The sequence below is a fragment of the Dysidea avara genome, chromosome 3 (assembly GCF_963678975.1).
Source record: "Dysidea avara chromosome 3, odDysAvar1.4, whole genome shotgun sequence".
NCBI classification, from domain to species: domain Eukaryota; kingdom Metazoa; phylum Porifera; class Demospongiae; order Dictyoceratida; family Dysideidae; genus Dysidea; species Dysidea avara.
The window spans coordinates 49,627,065-49,648,783 of record NC_089274.1 but is presented as its reverse complement, the minus strand read 5'-3'; the positions used below and the strand labels follow the sequence as shown (position 1 = coordinate 49,648,783).

The 21,719-nt window shown below is 42.2% G+C and overlaps 3 protein-coding genes across 3 annotated transcripts; 2 read left to right on the top strand and 1 right to left on the bottom strand.

The window, feature by feature from the left end:
• Window positions 1-927: 927 nt before the first annotated feature.
• Window positions 928-15,334, top strand: LOC136251506 (leucine-rich repeat serine/threonine-protein kinase 2-like). The gene is made up of 53 exons (XM_066043966.1): window positions 928-1,178; window positions 1,231-1,328; window positions 1,786-1,954; window positions 2,203-2,328; window positions 2,374-2,496; window positions 2,541-2,675; window positions 2,808-2,978; window positions 3,246-3,352; window positions 3,405-3,496; window positions 3,551-3,666; window positions 3,720-3,846; window positions 3,916-4,076; window positions 4,126-4,254; window positions 4,304-4,384; window positions 4,443-4,585; window positions 4,718-4,883; window positions 5,425-5,525; window positions 5,576-5,698; window positions 5,751-5,874; window positions 5,923-6,929; window positions 6,973-7,083; window positions 7,131-7,267; window positions 7,317-7,468; window positions 7,514-7,743; window positions 7,791-8,075; window positions 8,122-8,261; window positions 8,318-8,429; window positions 8,526-8,649; window positions 8,706-8,771; window positions 9,930-10,029; window positions 10,078-10,123; window positions 10,181-10,318; window positions 10,374-10,529; window positions 10,581-10,669; window positions 10,755-10,855; window positions 10,904-11,016; window positions 11,253-11,395; window positions 11,445-11,682; window positions 11,727-11,800; window positions 11,848-11,911; window positions 11,961-12,479; window positions 12,532-12,636; window positions 12,689-12,793; window positions 12,851-12,952; window positions 13,009-13,083; window positions 13,147-13,188; window positions 13,286-13,455; window positions 13,510-13,588; window positions 13,845-14,005; window positions 14,465-14,611; window positions 14,665-14,870; window positions 14,916-14,996; window positions 15,043-15,334. The coding sequence occupies exons 1-53, from the start codon at window positions 1,064-1,066 to the stop codon at window positions 15,174-15,176; spliced, it is 7,959 nt and encodes a 2,652-aa protein (XP_065900038.1). The 5' UTR covers window positions 928-1,063; the 3' UTR covers window positions 15,177-15,334.
• Window positions 15,227-17,508, bottom strand: LOC136251494 (methyltransferase-like protein 22). Its single transcript, XM_066043953.1, has 10 exons — window positions 17,345-17,508; window positions 17,163-17,274; window positions 17,076-17,116; window positions 16,978-17,030; window positions 16,432-16,523; window positions 16,308-16,385; window positions 16,136-16,258; window positions 15,624-15,732; window positions 15,396-15,570; window positions 15,227-15,346 (listed from the first exon to the last, which is right to left on the bottom strand). The coding sequence occupies exons 1-10, from the start codon at window positions 17,411-17,413 to the stop codon at window positions 15,311-15,313; spliced, it is 888 nt and encodes a 295-aa protein (XP_065900025.1). The 5' UTR covers window positions 17,414-17,508; the 3' UTR covers window positions 15,227-15,310.
• On the top strand, window positions 17,465-21,438 carry LOC136251478 (signal recognition particle subunit SRP68-like). Its single transcript, XM_066043933.1, has 11 exons — window positions 17,465-17,621; window positions 17,690-17,867; window positions 18,417-18,698; window positions 18,955-19,147; window positions 19,197-19,334; window positions 20,233-20,337; window positions 20,388-20,588; window positions 20,638-20,865; window positions 20,911-20,989; window positions 21,040-21,089; window positions 21,136-21,438. The coding sequence occupies exons 1-11, from the start codon at window positions 17,516-17,518 to the stop codon at window positions 21,364-21,366; spliced, it is 1,791 nt and encodes a 596-aa protein (XP_065900005.1). The 5' UTR covers window positions 17,465-17,515; the 3' UTR covers window positions 21,367-21,438.
• Window positions 21,439-21,719: the final 281 nt, after the last annotated feature.

The window sequence follows — 21,719 nt, the reverse complement described above, 5'->3', positions numbered from 1 at the left end:
TTACATGGCCATACACTAAAGGACAATCATTATTATGGGAAATTCAAAACACACAATTAGCTACAATAAAGTAGCTATATCCGCCGATTTAATTACTTGAGATAAACAATTTTAATTTAATTAGCTATATGCCAAACATAACTCATGGATGCAATTACACACAATCTTGAAATTTGGCTCATTTGTAGCACTGCTTGACTCCTAAAATATTTTTGTTCAAATATCTGACAAAATATATACGGCCAATCAAAATTTTCACCATAAACCATGAAAATTTGTTACACGAGAATTACCGATTTTACCACATTTTAGCAAGAGTACATAATATATATATTTATTATGTACTCTTGATTTTAGCAATCCATAAAAATTCAATAGCTACCATGAATATTACTTTAGGCATGGACCTCCATACAACTTGGTGCATTTTCTACATGAAAACCATAAAAGTGAACTATTACGGTTAACTTAATGGAGCCAAACCATACGTATCTGTTGTTAACACCTTTGCTGTCACCACTAATCATCTGGTTGGCTGAAATGTTAGCTAACTCTCTTGAGAACTGAAAAAAAAGATTTATCAGGATCCAGTTCAACTTGCACATGTTTAGGTCAACTTGTACTATAATACCAGATCCAGCCTTTATGCTGATAGGATAATGATTATTTCAGTGTTATTGACAACGTGACGAGGTCTATAAAATAGGGTTCCAAAGGACTTTTAACATGCTTCCCCTTCTAAAATCACTTATTATTTTAAATAGTACACGTGCTACAAGCCCCATAAGAAATTTGATGATATTGTTATCAAAGTGTACGATTAGAGTCTTTACATATAATAAGTACCCATAGAAAGTAGTGTCCCTCAGTAGTTAAGGGTGTGGCTAATTATGTCACGAGATTTTTGAATTAAAGTCAACCACGTGACGAACTTGGGACATAAAAAGTGGCGTGCATACCGTGGTTCGCCATATAGGTTCAGCACATGGTGGCCTAGTACGTACACGATGATGTATCAAGTTGCAGTGAGATAAAATAAGGCAGTTAGTAGCTATACAGTGCTATGACGCAAGCTCAAGCACGACTGGAGGAATTGCTGGACGGTTATCCGACAGTTGAAAAGGATGGGGAAAAGGCGGCAGAGTTGTTGGTTAATTTGTTCAGCTTGTTGAAGAATTGTAAGCGTCAAACATTACAAGAAACTAACATTTTGTTAACCCGTTGTTGTAGACAACTATGCGTGCAGTGATTCGTTGGTGGATAGAAGTGTTCCAAAACTGGTCCTACAGCTGATAAAGACTCACTTAGCTTCCACAGTAGTGCAAAAAGTAAGCGCCAGACATTTTGAATGCATTTCGCTGCTATGGCAGCAGTCCCAGCACGTACGGGTTCTGTTGGCTACCAATGTTGATATGAGCACAATAATTGTGGGAACACATCATCTCATTACAATGAACATGTGTATACCACTTAGTTTGTAATCATTAGCACATGTTGTTACCAAACTTCTGTTGGTTTCCCTGACATTAGCTTGTTATGTAAGGCTTGTAGTGAAGCTATATAAATTATGCTCCTTTGCTAGTGAGCTAAGATAGCCTTGCAATGTATATTAACTTGATGATATTCTTTTTGCATTCTTTGTACCCATTCAAGACATTTGAGCTATAGCAACATCTATTCACTGTTGTAAACTAGTAAATTGTTCACCGTTCAAGTTATTTTACAATTTTACATGAATTATCCTTAAACAGTGTAATACTGTAATAATACTCAATGCTGTTACAGGTTGGTTGTCAGCTCATATCATCCTGCTATTTGGCTGGTGGCAAGCTGCAGGAAATGATGTTGGACTGTCATGCATTAGACGAAGTGCTTCATGTTATTTTAACCCACCAAGAGGATCCGAGTGTGTTAGTACAAGCATTTGACACGCTCCACACACTTTCTGACAATGGTAAGTGTGTGTGTGTTTCCCCTGTGTAACCACAACTATGCCCATTCAGCCCAAACACATCTGCCCATATCAGCAGCCTTACTAGTGCTTGATATACAGCATTCCATTGTTAGCATTAGTCAGGGTACATGTGAATGTCATGATTGTCCTGGCAACAAAGTAGATTAGGCTAGTGACATGATGGACCATGTCTACCTACATGTAGTGTGGTTAACAATTCTGTGGTTAGTGGTGATGTATTGCTACAGAGGAGAACTTGAAGAAACTAGTTGAGCATAAGATGTCACAACATCTGGTACTTATGCTGGCTCGCTACAAAGAGCAGGACATTCAGACAGCTACATTGAAACTACTAGCTATTATCCCTTCATCAGGTATGTATACTCAGCTAGTACTGTTAGTGACATCTGCTTCTTTAGACCTTTCTGACTTGGTGGCTAGTGAGTCCATCAAACTGATAGTGGGAGCAGTCAAGCTGTATCCTGACACTCCAGTCATTGCAGCCTCAGTTTTGGAGGTGTTGGCAGCAATGTCCTTTTCTGGTATGGCCTGGCTTATGGTGTAGTATTGTAGTATGTGTTGTTAGATGAGAAGAGGTGCCAGCTGCTTCAATGTGCCGACTGTTTGCGGATTGCTAACAGTTGTGTTAAATATCACAGGAAGGAAGACCCAGTAGTGGCCAGAGCTTACTGTAAATTTATGCAAAACATATCAGAATCAGGTGTGTACATGCGATGTGACCACTGTTTTTGGTTTGTGTGTGTAATGTAAGAGGTTGTGTATTATATGTATGGGGGATAGCTGTGTGTAGAGTGTTTATATAGTACACTATCACACCATCTTACAACAATAGATGACCTGGACTATGCTACAGAGATACTGGACACTTCCCTGATGAACACTGTTGAGAGGGAACTGGTTGACAGAGACCTCAAGATTCATATTAAACTGACAAAGTTACTGCGTATACACCCAGGTGATGCTACAGTGCAGGAACATGGACTTGCAGCCATGGAACATCTTGGTAAGCATAAAACCTCTAACAAAGTACAGACTTTGTAGTAAGGGCCTATGTAATAATAATAATAATAATAATAATAATCCCAGAGACCGGTCCCAACAGGTTTGCAGTTAAACTAAAAGAGGAAAACCACTGTATTATTGGGTTCACTGTATTATTGGGTTCACTGTATTATTGGGTTCACTGTATTATTGGGCTCACTGTATTATTGGGTTCAAATTTCATTCCTAAAGTCAGGTGTCCAGTGGTTTAGTTAGAGTATTGTTACAGCTGTACTGCCAGGAGTGTTGGATGACTGTGAACACACAAAGATGAGTGTGTGGATGAAACTGATACACAGTGCTCTAAAGAATCACTTGAATTCACCTGCAGTTCAGGTAACACATCTCAGTCACACCCACACCAATTGTAACCACACCCCTTATACAGACTGCAGCTTGCCTCTGCTTGGCACAGACTCTGGTGTCTAAACCAGACATCATCAAATGGATAGGTGTTGACCCCAGCCCCACTAGTGAACTGTTAGTACAGTGTGTGTCGCACTCTGTATGTGTGTCATGTCGTGTGTTGTGTAGTGTACCGGTACACAGTGCCATAGTGTTACCATTGATAGTGTACAACAGTGACCCTCAAGTGTACGTTGCTGCATGCTCTGCCATCTATCATATCATGAGTATTAAGATGTGCACTGGTAAGTATGAGGGAGGGGCTGGGGAGGCATATGTTGAGCCATGCCCACTATAGGTGCAGTGTTGCAGGAGCTCACTGATAGAGCTCTGAGCTCCACACTTGAAGGGCTTCATGAACACCGTAGGAATCTCGTATGCTTAACATGGGGCTGCCGTGCTCTGAGGACATTAATAATGGACAGGTAGGTCTTGTCACTGTGTCGTGATGATGTATGTCACTGTGTGTGATGATATGTGTCATACTGTTACAGGTCACAGTACCACACACTATATAGTGATGACAAGAAGTTCAAGGAGTACATTGAGATGTGTCAGGTGTTGTTTGACTTGCTAGGTATCGTTGAGCAGCCAGATGCTAATGCTGAGGTGCTCGGAGAGGCGTTTGCTGCTATAACCTGTCTAACAGACAGTGGTATGTCACCACTTAGTAATGGGAGGGTTAGTGTTCATACTCCAAACAGAGGATCTGCGTGAGGAGGCATGTCAGCAGCATGTCTACACTAAAGTGTTGGACGCTGTTGATAAACACCAAACAGACAAGTTCCTCTCTGAGGTAGCCATAGAGCAGCTCTCCATCTTAGTATTGTCAGGTAGTAATATACTGTTGTATTGAGTGTAGCTTGTATCTCCACTGTTTAGATGGTATGGTGGATACACTAAATGATGTTAACACTTTGTCCAAAGTGGTGTGGATTATGAAGAAACACCTGAATGTACCTTGTTAGTTGGTGTCCCTCTAGAGTGTTGTGTGTGTCACCGTGTGTGTCACACTGTGTAGCAATACAGAAGAAAGGTTGTATGTTGATACGCAAACTTAGCGATGAGAACCTCATCATGCAAGACGTGTCACTGGAGTCATTAGCTAACACTGTCATTGATGCTATGCTCCATCGACGATCTGACCCTGACGTGCAAGTTGAGGTGATACCCTCGTGTGTGTGTACGTACGTGCATGCGTGCATGTGTCTCTGTGTGTATGTACATACATGCATGCGTATGCACTTTGCCTCTGTGTGTGTCACCGTTTGTATCATAGTTCATGTCACACTACAGGGGTTGAGCTGTGTCCTTAAACTGTGTACGGTATCAGATGAGATAGCCGGACACTTTGTCACTAGTGGCATTCACAACCTGGTACTGACTATACTACAACAAGTGGAGCAGGAGATCATGCCACTACAAGAGGAGGAGGATGAGCAGACCATTAGTGATAAACATTGTAAGTGATGACCACATCATAGGCTAATAATGGGGTATTACCACCACTAATGGTTATAATGGCAGTGGGTCATTATTACATCACTCTGACAACACTAACAAGTGTAGGATACTAGTGCCTTATACTGACAATATGTGATAGTTAGGAGCCACTAGAACCTGTTAATGTGAACACTTGAGGACACCTACGTAATCCATACACTTAGTTAAGGTCCCAAAGTACCTCTTAGTACTGACCTTGATGATTACTGTAGTTGATCCTCCATATTACAGTGGTGTCACTAACGTTGTTTACACAGTCAGCAAGACATAACCAAGTTTACATTACAACTATCCCAGGTAATTTCCAGTCCATTAAGAGTTCTTTGAGGTTTGCTGTTAACACCACAATGTGGTTATGGTGAGGTGTTCCCATGGGGCTATGGTGGTTATATAAAAATGACATAACATTTTGCTGATGTGTCACCTTTATGGTTAGTGATATCACCTAAGGAATGTTGAGAGATTTCTTGGGTATTACATGTCATGTCTCATTCCGATAGTTATCCTTGATGTTGCTAAGGACATATTAACCCTACTGTGTGCCAAGATTGAGTACAAACACAAAATGTTGTCACTGGCTGTAAAGGATAACCTTTTGGAGGTATGTCCACAATGTTCACATGTTTCCCATGTGATCCTATGCCTTATTAGGGCGTCAACATCCTGATAGACATGGGGGCTGACGTGAACAGCTATGAAGACACGGATGAGTCACCAATCTGTCTAGCAGTTCAGAATGGCAACACCATGATGGTGGTGAACCTGCTAGCAGAGGTGGGTGTGGCTCTTCCTCACACATTATTAGTGCAGCTCCACCCCTGTGCAGGGTGTTCGTGTGGTCACCACTGCTCTTAACATAGCTAAACAGAATGGACTCAACAGTATCATTGGTATTCTGCTGCGTCACATTGCCCGTGAAGTAAACAAGGGATCATTGGACAACAAAAGCAGTGAGTGTTGTATGGTGTAGGGAACTGTACTACAATGTGTGTGCACAGGTGATGTAGTAGATCTTGGTGGACTGCAACTGCAGAAGATACGTTTAGACTGGATCCTACCAGCACTGGGTGCAGCCACCCTATCAAGGAGACCATCATTGTCATTGTTCAGGAGACTCAAGCATACAGAATCATTCCAACATCACAGAAGAAACTTCAGTGACTCAGAGATCTCGATATATTCCGACACTGGCAGTGATGATGGCAACCTGTCAACACTGATTGGTGGTGAAGATGACACTACTGGCAGTAGTGGCAGTATTCCTATCTCTATTACAGGGTTTTCCCCTCCTGAGCATGATGATAACTTCTCTCCACCAAACAAGACCAGACTTCATCGCATCTCTAGAAGTCCTGATCACCACAAGCTACCTCCAATAATGTCTCCCATGCATGGATCACTAAATGTCTCTCAAGGAAATGCACAAAACTATACTGTGTGGGGTCCCACAATATCACCCAGTCTTGATGAGTCACTGTTCTATGCCTCTAGTTCAGAGCACACTTCCCCTGTTCGACGTCGTAGGACTAGTGACACTTTCCACAGCAAGCCTGTCTTCAACTTTAGCATCACAGGAGCTAAGAATATTCCATTTCATGGTAAATCAAATAGCTTGAAACGTGACGGACTGGATCACAGCAATGAATTGTTTGCACCTCCCACAAATGAGTTACTCAAACGTGCTCATTCCATGAGATGTCCAGGACGTTCTCACAGTAATAGTAGGGCTCCATCTCCCTCAACTGGCGTGCGTGATAATAGTCGGTCATCATCGTTTTCATACGAGTCATATGCCTACACTCCACCCTCCTTACTGAGCTATCAGACACCACCACTTAGCACATATGTACGCAGGCTAAACCTGTCCTGTAACTTTCTCTCCTCTTTGGACTCTTTGTCAACTGATGATGCCAAAACCCAAGCACTTTATGACCGCATTAAGAAACTTGAAGTGCTAGAACTACAGCAGAACAATCTAGATAATCTCCCGGAACAGCTGTTCAAGGTTAGATATGTCTTGTGTCTCCATTGTTTACTGTTCCTTGCAGAGGATGGTTAGTTTGAGGGTTATCAACCTCCAACACAACCACTTTGAGTTCTTCCCTAAGGAGGTGTTCTCTAGCTACTTGTTGTCTGAGGTCTACCTGTCCAACAATAAGGTAACCCCTGTCTCCTTCCCCCAGCTGTGTTATATGGCTTGTCACAGATCCGGTTCCTACCATCATTCAGTGTCCAATTCCCTAACATCACCTTGTTGGCATTTAACAGTAATCAACTGCAGGATTTCCCAGCTGTCATTAATGGCCGCAACTTTCCACGTCTGTCAAAGTTGTACCTCAGCAGGTATGTGTCGTGTGGAGGTCACTATCTACTACCCCTCCCTCCCTTATAGTAATCTGATGACTGTCATACCTAACCAAGTGTTTGGGTTGACTAGGCTGGAGGAGCTGGTGGTCTCCAAGAACAAATTACCAGAGATCCCTGGGAACTTTGTAAGGGACATGGCCTCCCTCAAACTGTTGAATGCATCAGATAATGAGATAGGTGAGTACAAGTGTGTATGACATTTCACTATAAGTGGTGTTACAGTAAGGCTACCTGACGAAGAGGCTGGATATTTGGGGAATCTTAACATTGTCAAACTGAACAATAACTTGTTGGGAAAGAATGAGCAAAATTTCCACAATTTTGTGACATCTCTTCCATGCTTACATACGCTGGAGGCTAGGCACAATGGACTAACCATCCTCTACCCTCCCTTCAAGTGGGAGTCTCAGAGTATTAAAGACCTTGACTTCTGTGGGAACAACATAGAACAGGTAAAGCTAACTGATCCTTTCAATTCTTCTACTAATATTGTGTATAGCTCAACTTGGACCAGTGTGATACAAGGTGGAGCCAACTGGAGCGACTGCTGTTAGGCAGTAATAAGATCAAAACTATTCCGGTAGTACTGGGTAATATCAGGTCACTGTGCTGTCTTGATCTTAGTCATAATTCTGACATCACTAAATTACCTAATGAACTTGGTAACCTGTCTTCACTCTATGTACTGCGTCTTGATGGACTGACAAGGTTGTCCATCGATGCTTCAGTGCTCAGTGGCACAGCTAGGACCATCATCAACTTCCTGGAGGCTAGGCTACATCAGGTATGGTCAGTCAGTGTAGTACTAGTAGCAGTGGTGCTTACTGCAGAGTGAGCGTTACTACCAGATGAAGTTGTTGGTGGTTGGTGGGCCTAATAAGGGAAAGACCTCATTACTCGAGTGTCTGATCAGGAGTAAGCCACTGAAAGCACCTCTTGCTACTTTAGGGGTCAACATCAGAGAATGGAGGTATGTTCATCATTATAGCCCCTCCCACTCCTGTATAATGCCCCACCTACTAATAGCTATGAACAGCGGCCGGGAGAGAGGTACCACTTGAGCTGTTGGGACTTCGCAGGTCAAGGAGAGTTCTATTCCACCCATCAGTGTTTCCTGACTAAACGATCACTATATATGGTAAGATTACTATATGTGGTAAGCTGATGAGCTAAAGTGATATACTACATAATGAAAGTGTGGGTGTGGCTAATGCTATGTGGGTGTGGCTTATAGGTGGTGTATGACCTCAGCAAAGGAGAGGAGGAGCTAGCTACCATATCACCTTGGCTTCTCAACATCCAAGCTAGGGCTCCATCTTCACCTATTATCATCGTTGGAACACATAGGGATCTTGTCGGTATGTGATGGTTACTGTTCTGAGTGTGTTCGTATGTCTATCCGTCCCTCTCATAGCTGGAGAATTTGCTCATGTTAAAAATAAGATGCGTTCCAAGATAAGAAATCTAACTGATCATTCAGGTGTGTACTGTAAACAACAAAAGTTTGGCTCAACTTAAGCTTGGCAGATCAGCCTGTGAATCAGGACCACGTGAATGATATACTGAATAGCTAATTGGAAAAATAGGGTTTGATGAATTTCCTCGATTCACTAAATTAGCCAAATTTTAGTCACTCCAAACTTTCGTTGTTTACGGTATTACATATGATGTACACAATACCAAGAGTATATAATGGAAACCAAGAGTGTCGAATGGTGTATTAGCCCGTGATTAATGATTGCATAAAGTAACATGGATATTTCAGTAATTGTTCGTTTACATGAAATGGTAATTTGAAATGCGTACATGGCAATGGGTCTTTGTTTGCCAGTTTTCCGTGTTATTCAACCAAGTATTCAACAGCTATTGTACAAAGAAAGTGTAGTAAGGACCCAAGATAACTCCAGCTCACTAAAACAAAGGTTGCACAAACGAACATGTTGCCACGCCTTCAGGGATCTGCTTGGCAGTGCCAGAACTTTAACATTAGCTATTTCTCTTTAACACTATCATGTTTTTATTTGGTTTAGTGGCTGAATTGAGCTTAAAAAAACAGCAACCCCTTAATGGCAATATAAACAAACAATTACTGAAATATCCGTGTTACTTCACGCAATCATTAATCACGGGGTAGTACACCCGTTAGATACTCTTGGTTACTATTATATAGTCTTTACAATACTCATACTAAACACTTACACACTGCACACATACTATACTAGTGATGTACCGATACCGATACTAGTATCGATATTGGCCCTATTTTGGCGGTATCGGACTGGTATCGGTAAAGCTATAAATGTCCAATACTAATTGATACTTTGTATGATGTCACCTAATTGCTTTTCAAGATGGCGACATATGCAGCGTGTCAAATGGAGTTAAGCAAAAGCTATATTGAATCCATAAATGATTGTTGTCCTCGTGATTGATGGACACAAAACCAGGAACTACAGTTTATGAAATTAGCTAATGTGTTTAGTAAGCTAGCCTATCAACTACTATTGGAATTACTAGCTGTTTTTGTGAGTAATGCCTCAGTGTGGCAAAGTATCGGTATCGGATCGGTAGTGAAAATGTGGTATCGGTGCATCACTACTACACACAGACACACTGCCTTCTGATTACTATTCTACAGGGTTTCCCAGTTCCAAGGATGTGTCATTTGCCGAGGTTAGCTGTCTGGATGGTAATGGGATGAAACAATTGAGACACAAGTTGAAGGAGCTAATTGACAAGTAAGTGATTTCCTTATATGACATCATATTACATCACTGTTACCATAGTGCTAAAGTGAAAGGTCTGGGTGGATATGTGCCCTCCTACTATCTGGTTATCTGGTATTTACTGCTACTATGTCATATGATCCCCAGCTCCACCTTCCTGCAGGTACTAGCTGAGCTGATCAGGAGGAAAGCTGCTGAGCTGGCTAACTCTCCATTTCCTGTGATGTACGAGGAAGAGCTAAAGGACCAGCTGAGTCGTGACAGAACTCTTAGATCACTACCTAGTTCAGAGCTCCAACAGGTACCATCCATTGCTTCATGTGTAGCTATATTATTATAGTCCATACCTTCATTAGGCCATCTTGTTCCTGCATCAGTGTGGAGTACTGTTACACTATTCTGACTATCAAACTGAACTGGGCCGACTGTACTTTCTTGATCCAGAATGGTTGTGCAAGTTGATGGCTCGTGTTGTCACTATTCCTGAGGTCAACCCAGGCCTACAGGAAGGGGTAGGCTATAGTAGCGTATTATGTAGTGTATGATGACTAGTGGTTGTGTAGCTGTTACCTGTGGATAGGCTACCCTTAATACTGAGACCTCCTGAGTTTCCTGAGAAGTACATGACTGAATACATCAGGCTGTTGGAAAGGTGTGTGTTGTGTTGTGATGTTGTGTTGTGGTATGATGTTGTGTTGTGTTGTGATGTCTTATCACCATCTGTGGCACTGATGCAGATTTGAGGTAGCATTTCGTCAAACTCCCAAATTGTTACTGATTCCATCACACTTGCCCATGAGGCGGCCCAGTACCAACCTTCCAGCTACTGCTCCCGGAGGTGAGCCACACCCATCTTTCTAGTAGTCACACCCACTATGTGTTACAGGGGAAATTATACGATGCTATCAGATGAGCTACATTCCTCCTGGCTTCTGGCCTCGTTTGACCGCTAGACTGCTCATTTTCCCCAAGAGAGCACTACAAGTGTTTGACCAAAAGGTATGTGTGTGTGTGTGTGTGTGTGTGCGTGCATGCATGCGTGTGTGTAATGTATTTGTGTGTGTGTGTGTGTGTGTGTGTGTGTGTGTGTGTGTGTGTGTGTGTGTGTGTGTGTGTGTGTGCGTGCATGCATGCGTGTATGTAATGTATTGTGTGTGTGTGTGCGTGCGTGCGTGCGTGCGTGCGTGCGTGCGTGTGTGTGTGTCACTATGACTGTACATGTGTTGTCCCTGTAGAGTTGTTTCAACAATGATCCTCAGACAAAGTGCTGGCGTCATGGGGTATATAGTTTGTGGTCAGAGCAGGCCTACTTCTTAGTGGAGCAACTCAGTGACCAGCTCTTCCACATCACCCTGCCCAACACAACATGGGGTACAAGGTAAGCTGGTGAATGCTGATAGTACTGTCACTACTGCTCACCCCTGCAGGCTGCTATGTGCTGTAGTAGATAATGTAGAGGCCTTGATTGATGAGTGGTATCCAGGGCTGAGAGACTTTGATGTTGCTACTGGAGAGAAGCTGGTCTCATCAGGAGCTATATGTCCTCATTGTCCACCACCAAATGATCCTTATTGCTTCCAACTGAAGGATTTAGAGGAACAGGCTTATTATTACGATGAAGTGACATGTCCACAACATCATGGCAGAGTGTTGTTAGAGCAGCTGGTGAGTGCACCTCTCAAATTATCAGTAATAAAATATTCCTATAGGCTCCTGATGTTATTATTAATGACTTGGATCACAGTCTGAAGGTTGTGCAAGGAGAGTTTGCCTTGGATGAGAGGTAGCATTTGAGGGATAATGTGATGACTGTTACTGTGTGTGTTGTAGTGTTCCCAACTTGTTAGGCAGAGGAGGTTTTGGTGAGGTGTACAAGGCTGTCTACCGTAGACAGGTATGTGTTATGGTGATGATGTAATGTTAGATCATGTGATGCACACCAGACTGTAGCAGTTAAAGTGTTTAATGCTAGTCTGGCGGAACTGAATGGCACCACACCCACACATCTGATCCGTCAAGAAGTGTCCATCCTCAGCTGTCTGTCCCACCCACACATTATCTCACTAGTCGGAGTTTGTGTGAGACCAAAGCCAATGTTATTATTGGAGTATGCTCCTCTTGGGTCACTGCGGACAGTGGATTATGGTAAACTGTCCTACAACACGAAGCATGCGATAATGGCACAAGTGGCTAGTGGACTGGCCTATCTCCACAAGAACAGTATAATATATCGTGACCTGAAGGCTGATAATATTCTAATGTTCTCTCTAAATCCTACTGCTCCAGTGAGTGTGAAATTATTTAGTATGACATCATCAATGTGTGTTAAGGTTGCTAAGATTTCTGATTATGGGATAGCTCGTTTTGCGACAGCGTCTGGTTTAGCTGCAGACATGGGCACGTGTGGCTACAAGGCACCTGAGGTGATGAAAGGACACTCCTCAGGCTCCTACAACAAAGAGGTGTGGTTTCATTATTGTGGCCACACCCACTATATATACTTGCACATTACAGGCTGATCTATACTCCTATGGTATCCTACTGTTCAATCTGATCACTAATCATAAACCATTTGACTATCTTCCTGATGCAAGGGACCAAGACAAAGCTGTGAAAGAGGTCAGTTCACCCCTCATCATTGCTTGGTCTATTGACTGGTGTTATTGTACAGAACAAACCTGTGAACAGTATCCAATATTACGGGTGTCCTCCATGGCCAGACATGGAGGATCTTATATCAAGTTGCCTGCAGGAGACCCCAACCCTGCGCCCCTCAGTGAGTCAATCCTTCAGTTCATCCAGTCAAACTAGTTACTAATCCATTTGTTAACAGGCTCAGCAAGTTTATAACAGGTTGTGTACTGCCGAGCTGATAGGACTGAAGAGGGTAATCCCCACCCTGCCTGGCCTGTCTGTGGAGGCTTTCACTACTAGGGTATGGTGGCCACACACCCTTAGTGTGTGCATTGTGATCATGTGATCAATTTATAGACATTCATTAGTGAAGACACTAACAGTCACAATGTTGAGCTGTGGATGGTGTCCTTGTGTGGATCAGAAACTGTGGTGGGTGTTCGTAGTGTTAAACGACTGCCCCACCCTCTTATAATGTGCATGTTCCTTCCTTAGTTGTCTGTCATCAACTTGACACAGAAAAAAGCTATGTTAGAAGTAAGCATGCAATGTTGCAGACTTATAATGTACATCCCGGTCATGCCCTCTCCCCCCACCCCTGGGGAAACAATTACATGACCTTCTATCCCCTTAGGGCAAGATGTTACCAGACAGGAACAGGATCAATTGTATCCTAACAGTTGATGCCAACACCATTCTGTTGGGTGGTCATAATGGAGTGATTCACGTCTATGATAGTAACAGGTGTCAAAGAAGCAAACTGGCTGCACTGCCCAGCTCTGTACTCTGCATGCTACACTACCAGTGAGCCATACCCATTATAGTTAGCCCCTCCCCTTACATGTATTATTCCTGCAGGACATACAAAGGTAGTCACTATGTGTGTGCAGGTCTACTGGATGGCACCATAGCACTTTATGACCAATATGAACTACAGGTAGTGACAGTGGGTTAATTATATGTGACTGAAACTGCAAAAACAAGAAATGTGGGAACTTAGCATTTTCAAACTTTCATGTATCACAACTCTTTATGCCATTACACGTGGACATTCAACCCTTATTAATCATTTGATTGGCTTTATAATACAAGACAGAACAAAGATATTTCAGTAGTGAGATATGACTTGCTGTGTACCCACATTCCCTGTTACCACAGGCCTGGTATTATGTGGTACACTTGTTACTGTACAGATTGAGAATGCTAATGCTAGGATATTTAGTATGGGCGAGGGGCCTATCTCTTGTATGAAACGTCAACATCATAAGTTGTACGTGTGCTGTGGAGAGGAAGTATTGGAAGTGTACATTGCTGACTTTACTATACAGCATCGATGGAACGCTGCCCATCCCAGGTGCGTGGTAGCTGAATATGTGTAAGGTCAACATGATACCTTGAGAGCAACCAGGTAGTGAGGGCTGGCAGTTATTATTATAACTAAACTTTTCATTATTTTGGTGAGCCTACAATACACTGTCCACCAGTCAACTTGTTTCAAGAGATGCTCTATTATAGTATCTCAGTCTTTAACACACTACAAAATTATTTGTATTTCTAAATCTAATAGGCAAAGTGGCATGTAGGTGGTGACGGAAAACAAGGAATTAATAAATGTTGACCTAATTGTGTGGGTAGGATGTGTACTACATTCTAACTCATTGTATATTGTGGTGGAGAAGGCACTGCTGTATTTTAGGTCTTTTGTACATAATAGTATGTGATAGTTGTATTGTTGTGGCCTTCTTACAACACAAAGGAAGGATTTAGTGTTTGTTGATTGTGTCATTGTGTTCATGTCATTGCCGTTACACAGTTTCCATGGCAAGTCCTTGAGGTGTTTGGAGCTGGGGCTAAACATGGTGTGGACAGCTCAGAGGCACTGCTCACACATTCAATTATGGGATATAGAGACGAGACAACACCGGGGGACTCTCCCCTGTAGTGAACTGGTCAAATCACAGTAAGAATATCTGTTATCTTCTTGTATGTATGTATCACATGATCTGCTTGTAGCTTACAGAAGGAGGGACTGGAGTACTCGGAGCAACTAGACCTTAGGGTGACCTGTATCTACTTGAAGGAAGCACCTCTTGCAGAATTATGGGTGGGGCTTGGCACAGGTCACCTTCTCATTGTAAATGCATCCACACGTGTGCCACTGATGGTTGTGTGGCGTCACCTTGGACCCATTAGGTGTATGGGGGCAGTTAAAGCTTCTGGTGAGCACCAAATAGAAGTAGATAGTAATAACTCTTTGTAATTAGTTACAGGAAAAACAATCAACTTAGTGTTGACTGGATCATATGGCTTCATTGAACAGCCCAACCTTTTCAATCAGGACACAGGTGAGGTACTGGTATGGTGGACAATATTGTATTATTCATCCAACAGCTGTCTGTGATGGTAACAGGGAGGCTTACAGACACATGGAGTCATATGGTAGTGTACTAGTCTGGGATGCTGCTATGCCTCAGCTCAAGCCAGTCATGGATAAATACCGGGACCGACAATCTCCATACAAATAACACAGTTTATATTTTGTATATCACCCCCAACAGTACCCGCAGGTGAATAATCTCAGTCAGTCAATAAATCATCACTTCTCCAATAACAGTATTTCTTGTACATGTAAAGCAGATGTGTATATGTGTCACTAATACTATGAACATTTAGTTATTCTTAACTCCCACACCTCCTGTTAACCACATAATTTAGCATGCTGGGGATTACCCTAACACCCTTACCATGTGATCACTACGATCATAGTTAAAGCAATGGGTGATGTTCTGTAATGGAATCTGATTGGCTGTAAACTTGATGCTGCTGCCATGCTGGGTCATGTGATGTCTTGTGATACACTGCATGAAGTGTTGGTGGGCGGGGCTCACAGCTGCAAGGTGTTCCAATGTGAAGTTTATCCTACAAGAATGACACTACATGTATACTGGAGTAGCTATATATAGCACACACACCTCTTCTCCAATGCAACATAGACTAGTGGTGATTGTGTAGTGAACACGTCACTGTACAAGTAGGTGAGACAGGAGAAGAAGGCATCAGTTATGTCATCATCATAAATCACTAGAACAACATAATAACTATTATAGGGGAGATATCTTATACTAGTTTAGATGGTCCCAACACTAAACACTATATAGGCAAACAAGGACTAAAGTGTTCCACTGATATAGCACACTATAGTAGTTCTAGCATGTGGTAAGGTGTGAGCCTCTTTTAATGGAAAATCTTTTTATGTTTTAATTGCCATGTAACAAGTCACAACCTCTTGAGAGTAGAAGGTTCATTAGAACAAGATACATTACGAAAAATAAATTTAATGTTGCAGTTGTCGTAACTCACAAATTACCACCTCACAGATCCCTAGTACTAACTGAGATGGCCTACAAAATAGAACAGTCAATTTCTATACAATGTGACATCACACTCAGCACAAAGCCCATAAAAGTGGAGGATAAGTTCTTACCATCAGCTGCCATAATGATGTTGGTATGAGATAGCAGGGTGAGGTCTTGTTGGCTCCACTTGTTGTTGCCATCTTGAGGTGGGGTTGGCTCCAACCAGTCCAACTTCCTGACAAGCACAGAAGCTGTTGGGGTAGTCTGGGTCATGTGATTACTGAGCCACACCCACTACACCTTGCACAAGGTCCCCCAGAGCAGCAAGATTGTTGTCAACATTTCTGCAGCACATCTCCAACAGGTCATCACCAATGTCTGCAAGAAGGGGAGTGGCTAGCTTGTATACCCACATCCACTTTACCTGTGCAGATCACTGTTTTAGCATGTAATGCAGCAGCAAGGGTGGCAAGCCCCACCCCTCCACCCAGCTCCAACACTACAATTTCACCCAACCTACATACCACAAAACAGGATGTTATTACTATGGGCTCAATTTGTTGCCTTATAGGGTTTCTTTTTAAGATTACAGTGAACTTCTGTTGTTTTATGTAGGGCTTTCTGTTTACAGTGCAAAAATCATAACTGAAACACCTGTTCAATGTGTAAAGGGGTGTGCTCTTATTGGAATAAGTGTATGTTCTAATAGAGTAATTGAACTATTATTTATGTGGCCACTAAGTTTGTGTGAGTGAACTATACCAACACGTCTTCCTCCCTACATTGCCTGTATCTACTAATAATATCAGACAATATACTCTCCTGATGTTTTTGTTTGTGAAAAAGTTCAAGTTGGATGAAAACACTCTTTAACTTGCTGTCAAGAGATAATAACTTGCTGCTGTTACACATTGTGAATTACAAGAGTGAAATTCGTCCCTCACAATTTCTAGATGTATGACACGCCCACCTGTCTTTCATGTTCAACAACAAATCAGCCAACAGTAATGCTCCATGCCACACCTACCAAATGAATCATGTGATATAGCTCACATGATCTGTCATCACCTGTTGTCCTACATCACTGAAGGGTGTAGCCATTGCATGTTCTATTAGATCACATGATGATCATGTGATACAGGTACGAATACTGACCAATCAGAAACAAGCATTGTTCCCTCCTGTAAACAATCGCATCACCATCATCATCATAATCAACTGCAGTCTGGTCTGGGAACTGGAATGGAAACCTTGATGTTGTCACATTCTGTAATATACAGTGACACACTTGGACAAACAGCACTTCCATGTAGTTAGTAGGTTTACCTATGGTTTACCTTTACAACTCGTGTAGCCACTACATCACGATGTACATCAGATAGTACCAGATCGCCAGCCTCTGCCATGTTCGTCACCACATGTACATGTCTCTCGTGGTGGCAGACAACTACTCCATGTACTCTAATAGAACGTTCAGTTTTTTGTTCCAATTAACGCCCGCCACCAGAATGGCAGGCGAGGTTGGCAGCATTAAAAGCAAGGATATGATGGAATCAGCAGCGGAAGGTGAAGATGTACCGAAAGAAAAAGATAAAGAAGTGTTTAGTTTGGAGAGTATCCTTTGGACCGCGCGTTATAGCTACGCGTGTCACCTTAAGCTTCCTTAACACACGCCCACGTAGTTCTCCCGATAATTAAGGAGTCACAAAATCATCATGGGCTGATTCATGGCGACTATCAGCGATATCGCTGGTATTGTAGCAGGCGACTGTACCGCGTCAGAAAGTCGCTGCACTTTGTCCAGTCATCTCGTAGACACCACAAGAAACCCATCACTCCAGAGATGGTCACAGACGTCAGGTAAATGTGTACCCGTTGACAGGTCATGATGTACCATCATATTATGATGTTATGCCATTTGTTGTGTATGGAAGAACAGCTATTTATATTGCCGAGTAGTATTAAAAAAAATCTGTGACGGTTGAGCATTAGATGCAGTGGTCTTCCCAGAACAGTCAAATGTGTGCAAATTGTCTATTAGTCAATTGATGGCCAAAATTTAAGCTATAAACTAGGCAAGTACACTTTCTAACTTCGGAATCACTGACTGCAATCATATGCAGTGTGAACATGATGTGGTCTATAATAGTGTATATAGTCACTTGATAACAAGCAGGTATCTAGTTTCTAAGTACCTTGGTTTCTGTAGTAATTATGCCTTTATTTATGTATGGTGGCTTATAATTAATGAGCTAAATCCTGTGTTGGAGTTGCTTAGTAACCTGTGATCATGGTTGTTTACTAGGCTATTCACCTTGGCCTGTGGCCCCAGTGATTAATTTGTGGATATCCCCATCATCCTTAGAACTCAACTTGTTCAAACTATAACATGGCTAATGTATTCAACAGGTTCCTGTATATTCCACTGATTAATGCAGAGAGGGCATGGGCCTATGGCATGCAATTAAAACAGGAAGCTAACACAGAGATTAGGAAGAGGTTTCATCTACTGCGCCGGTTACGCCGAGCAGTGGCACACAGCTCCAAACTGCTGCAGCTTTGTGAGCAGTGCGGACGTTGTGACACACGGACCAAGTTAGAGGCACAAGCATATGCAGCGTGGATGTTGGGTAATGTCCAGTTTGAACAGCAACAATGGAAGGAAGCGTTTGATAACTTTGGGAATACTCAGTAAGTGGTTACCATGCATGTATGGATGCTGGAGTCGGTCTCTGTATCAGGATTGCTGAGAGATCTAAAATGTTTGGAGTTGTTGGGACCAAATGTTTACCTTTGTTGTGGAGTACACACACTGGCTGTAGGCTAGTGATGATCCATTACAACCTCTTTAATTGAAGAAAATATAGCTGCTCCCAAAGTGCCCATTATAGAGAGATTACACTATATTTGCAAGCTGTCACATTGTTAGTGATGATCACTCCTACAGGATGATTTATGAACAGCTAGGCATGGCAGTTTCTGAAGAACAGCGTTCCTTATACTCTCAACGTGTTGATGAGATTACACCTAACGTTCGCTACTGTGCCTACAACATGAAGGATATGCCCTCAGACCTTAGTGAGCTGATGAAACTACGCAGCAGTGCCCATGGTGATGAGATGTTAGCATCAAAGATTGATGTGAGTGGATCACATGATCATAATGTTAGATTGCATGATATCTGTCCAGATGGTACTAGCACAGACACAGGAGAAGGCGGCAACCACTCTCACAGAGGTGATGTGGTGTGGCCAATCCTTGTCTGTCAAGAGTGACAAGTTGAGGGTAGTGCTTGTGAGGTTGAAAGAGTTAGCAGTAGAAGTGAAGGTGAATATGTGTGATTGTGATGGAGGGGATCATGTGATGTGGTGTTAGTAACAATATAGTGTTGTCATCATCCTCACTTGGTATCAAGTTACAGTAGGTGTTGTTAAGAGTTGGGAGTACCAGTGGTGGATTTAGGGGGGTTTCAAGGTTTCCACGGAAACCCCCTTTGAAAAATGATTGCATAACAATTAAATGTTTTAATTATTGCGGTGTGCGCCTCGATCGAGATACTCTAATAGAGCAGTCACGGTAGCTATTAAAGCAGTGTGTAGCAAGTTATTTAAGGTATTTATGTACTATCAATAGGCTGACCTTTTTTTTTTTTTTTGGTCTCACCTTACCAAACTAGTGCAAACTTTTGCGTATCTCATGTCAGTGTATATTTCCACCTTCTAAACTGGAAACCCCCTTTATAAATTCCTAGATCCGCCACTTAGTACTTTAGGACATGACCACTTAATCATTAAACTTGCATAAGACAACCATTTTGGGAAAGACAGAAGTTTAATGGATTAGTCTTGCAGGCCAAGCATTTTCCATGTGGGGTCTACCACTAGTGCTCAGAAGGATCTGGGGAATCAGAACCCAAAGTATCAATTTATACATTCCAAAGTGGTTTATCATGTTTTGAGTCTAAAGTGTCATGTGAAAATGAGCAAGATTTTTACGTTGATTGTTGTTTTGTCAAATTCAAAACTGTAACTATAGATACGCCCACACAATTTGAAAGCACTGTGATAAATGTGACCAACTTGAAATTCTGTAGAATTTATGGAATGTGGTCTGTATCCCCTAGGCTATTTCCGTGTGATCACAGAATTAGGATCTGGCCTGTCAGTGTATAGAATTACTATCTTGGAGATATGGGTCTAAAATTTGTTTCTGTCTTATCTTCTAGAGGGTGGATTCATCGGACCGTAAGATAGAGCTGTATGAGCAGTTGTTGATGGAATGTCAAGATGGCCTCCAGGCAGTGAGAGACGAGCAGAACGGACTAGAGCAAGTGGGCTGGTATTTGAGTGTTTAGGTGGTAATGGTGTTTTTCTGTGTTAGACTGGGGAACGCAAAAAACAGCAGCAGTCTTTGAAAGTTGGAGCTCAACATACAATTTTGCTGTCATTGCGAGATTATTTGACACATTTTAAATTACGTCATTCCATTGATCGGAATCTGCTGCTACTAGCAACCATGAAAGATGGTCAGCGAACAGTGAAACCAGAAGAATTCATCCGTGTGTATGATATGTTATTACAGGTGTGTAGTGTGTGTTTGTGTGTGTGAGCATTAAATTTTCTAACATTAGTATGTGGCTGATCTGGTAAACATCCCTGGTTTGGATGAAGACCTAGAAGTACAGAAAGAAATGGCTGCCCACAGATTCATGTTCAAAGCTTATCGTTGCTACTACTTGGCCCAATCATTAGCCAGTAATAAAAAATGGCCTGAAGCTATGGCCCTGTACAGTTGTACACTAGATCATGTGAGCAAAGCTACCAGTCATTATCGTGAGTGGGCAGGGGCTGGTGCACAAGTAAGCATTAGAAGGTGTGGTAGTCCGCTCATCTGATCCTTGCAGGAGGGGCTACAGCAACTGCAGCAATTATCAGATCATGTGAGGGGTTACAAATGTGTCACTCATGTGAGCAGTATTCTAGGTGAGTATGATGTAATATGACATCATAGTTGTAGTCACAGTAACCATTAGATACACAAGGTGTGGAAGAAAAGATGGCCGACCTGACTGTATCTAACACAGTATGTTACCATGGAGATATATCATGTCATGTGATCTGTTGTGTAGGCATTGTCTAATCAACTAACAGAATATGTGCCAATTCCAGCCAATCAGAAGCCTGTATTGGTGCCATTCCCACCAGACTATAAACCAATCAATTCCAAGCCTTTTTTCTTTGATCTTGCATTGAACAGTGTAGAGGTGCCAGACCTGTCTCATCGAGTAGAGAAGAAGCCGCAGGGAGGAATTACTGGCTTTGTGAGGGGATTGATCTGGGGGAGTAGCTCAAACTCTTAGTTGTCATTCTGTAATTCAAAACTAATAATCATGATTGAAATAATATTGATGTATTAAATTACTATCATTTGATGGAGGCAAGAGTACTTAATTAAACACAATAGTCATAGGACAGTGAGAGAGAACCATTATTAATTGAGTACGCACAAATCACACGAGATCTCTGGACACAGCAAGGTGTGTGGACAAGTTAGGCTTTCTGTTGTCCATTTCACTATACATTAGAAAATCTTGCAGACATGAGCAGTCACGGTACTAGAGCAGTGTGTAGCAAGGATTTTTATGTACTTTATCAGTGATAAAAGCATAGTTGGTGGGGTGGACAGCTATTGTCAGCCTGCAGCTTGCTGGGT

Bases quoted from the DNA above. Each gene is read 5' to 3' on its own strand.
- LOC136251506 (XM_066043966.1), top strand. From the start codon at position 1,064: ATGACGCAAGCTCAAGCACGACTGGAGGAATTGCTGGACGGTTATCCG. The intron at 5,699-5,750 runs GTGGGTGTGGCT...ACCCCTGTGCAG, and splicing joins TGGTGAACCTGCTAGCAGAG to GGTGTTCGTGTGGTCACCAC. The intron at 14,006-14,464 runs GTGCGTGGTAGC...GCCGTTACACAG, and splicing joins TGGAACGCTGCCCATCCCAG to TTTCCATGGCAAGTCCTTGA.
- LOC136251494 (XM_066043953.1), bottom strand. From the start codon at position 17,413: ATGGCAGAGGCTGGCGATCTGGTACTATCTGATGTACATCGTGATGTA. The intron at 17,117-17,162 runs GTCAGTATTCGT...GTGATCTAATAG, and splicing joins ACAATGCTTGTTTCTGATTG to AACATGCAATGGCTACACCC. The intron at 15,733-16,135 runs GTAAGAACTTAT...ATGTTGTTCTAG, and splicing joins CATCATTATGGCAGCTGATG to TGATTTATGATGATGACATA.
- LOC136251478 (XM_066043933.1), top strand. From the start codon at position 17,516: ATGGCAGGCGAGGTTGGCAGCATTAAAAGCAAGGATATGATGGAATCA. The intron at 20,338-20,387 runs GTGGGCTGGTAT...TTTCTGTGTTAG, and splicing joins AGCAGAACGGACTAGAGCAA to ACTGGGGAACGCAAAAAACA. The intron at 20,589-20,637 runs GTGTGTAGTGTG...TTCTAACATTAG, and splicing joins TGTATGATATGTTATTACAG to TATGTGGCTGATCTGGTAAA.